Here is a 1,643-nt window from a genome sequence, read left to right as displayed (position 1 = left end):
ATATATATATATATATATATACGTGTGTGTGTGTATATAGAAACCAGAAATAAAAAAGAAGTCACAGATTGGAAAAAGTTTATTTGTTACTGTCACTGCCTCGATATGCCATGCAACAATTGAAAAATAGTGATGAAAATTCAGACGTAACCATCGTATAGCTACTTACCAACAATGAGAAGCAAAATAAATATAGAATATTTCATCTTGGTTTGGGGCTTTTAATTCAACTCCTCTTCATATTGTGACAACTTACACGTATCTTTTACTTATATATAATTAAGCATTGTGTAACACGTGTTTAAACTGAACAACGCGATATATAAATTTCATGTATGACAAGTGATAGTGCTTGCATTGTTATTTTATGGAGAGGATGTGGTACGTTATCAGCTGATGTATGTGAGATGTCTATTTTATTGATATATATTTTTGCGAATTGAAATAAACCACCTTTTCTCTTTATTTTGTGTTTAAGATCCTAGAAAATAACTGAACATTTTACACTCATAATCGCACGATGTAAAATAATTTTACGTTTAAAAAGTACAAAGTCTGTCACACCGGCCATGACGAAGGGAAATAGCCCTGAAACTCGAGTCGCCTTGATATATTTATATTTATATTTATATATTTGATCCTTTATATTGAACACTCAATATTTCATCTACATTCAATACTTTCTTTCATGGTGCCATCCATTTTTATTTTATTTTATTTTATTTTATATTATATATTGTATATTCCATATTCTATACCCCACATTGGTTCTGCAGGAATATAAATAAAACATAAAAAACAGACAGTGTTGGAACTCTTTTAAACAAAATAATATATATATATATATATATATATATATGCTTTTGATGCGAATAGATTTTTATACGGCGCTGTATTTACAATCCTGTAACTAATAATAATGGTATTTTTATATAAGCTTAAAGCTTCTAGCGATCACCGAGCAATGACTAAGAAACATAGTCTAATAAAGGGGCATAGAAGCCCTCGAGAGAATAAAAGAAGGCTATTTTATAGCTGCGGGTCACATCGTCGTATAACCACTTCAAAATCATTAACATATATAGTTGAAGCGGCATAATATATATTTATATATTTTAATATGTATGTGCAATATTTGTGAATACTCATGTGCTGTTTGTTCTTTTGTAAAGGGAAGATAAAGACGGTTATTCAAGAATTCATATCAACCAAACTCTAATGTGATTTAAGTAAAATATTTCATTTTGCTAGTTTTATAGCATTAGTGCTTACATTAGTATTTCATTATTCATTAGATCTATATTTTATAAAATGGTTTCTTTGTAAGATATATTAATAAATGTGGGATATGGTTTGGAGTACTTGGATAGCTATTGACAAATATTGCTGCCTTGTAAGGGTAATTTACCTAATATTTTTGTTGTTTTAACAGCAGCTTTGCTTTCGAAATAATATGTCATCTAATTTGTATCGTTCTATACACATTTCGACGCATATAAAAACAAATACTAGTTTGTTTGTTTATATATGTGTGTATGTGTACATATATAGAAATATACGAGTTTGTGCGTGTGTGTTTATATATGCATGTTAATAGATGAGTGTATATATATATATATATATATATATATATATATATATAT

At 28.1% G+C, this 1,643-nt stretch overlaps 1 protein-coding gene and 1 long non-coding RNA gene across 4 annotated transcripts in view; one reads left to right on the top strand and one right to left on the bottom strand.

Annotated features, from left to right (window-relative positions):
* The window catches only part of LOC128249827 (uncharacterized), a 4,808-nt gene extending 4,512 nt beyond the window's left edge, over positions 1 to 296 (bottom strand). Inside the window, exon 1 of the mRNA XM_052974370.1 lies at positions 170 to 296. Within this exon, the coding sequence (XP_052830330.1) occupies positions 170 to 206 (37 nt within the window). The 5' untranslated portion in view covers positions 207 to 296. The remainder of the gene's footprint in view (positions 1 to 169) is intronic.
* The window catches only part of LOC128249828 (uncharacterized), a 25,565-nt gene that overhangs the window by 20,220 nt on the left and 3,702 nt on the right, over positions 1 to 1,643 (top strand). The window lies entirely within an intron of this gene.

The sequence above is a fragment of the Octopus bimaculoides genome, chromosome 18 (assembly GCF_001194135.2).
Source record: "Octopus bimaculoides isolate UCB-OBI-ISO-001 chromosome 18, ASM119413v2, whole genome shotgun sequence".
NCBI classification, from domain to species: domain Eukaryota; kingdom Metazoa; phylum Mollusca; class Cephalopoda; order Octopoda; family Octopodidae; genus Octopus; species Octopus bimaculoides.
The sequence above is the reverse complement of the archived record's forward strand: the minus strand, read 5'-3'. Positions and strand labels throughout refer to the sequence as shown.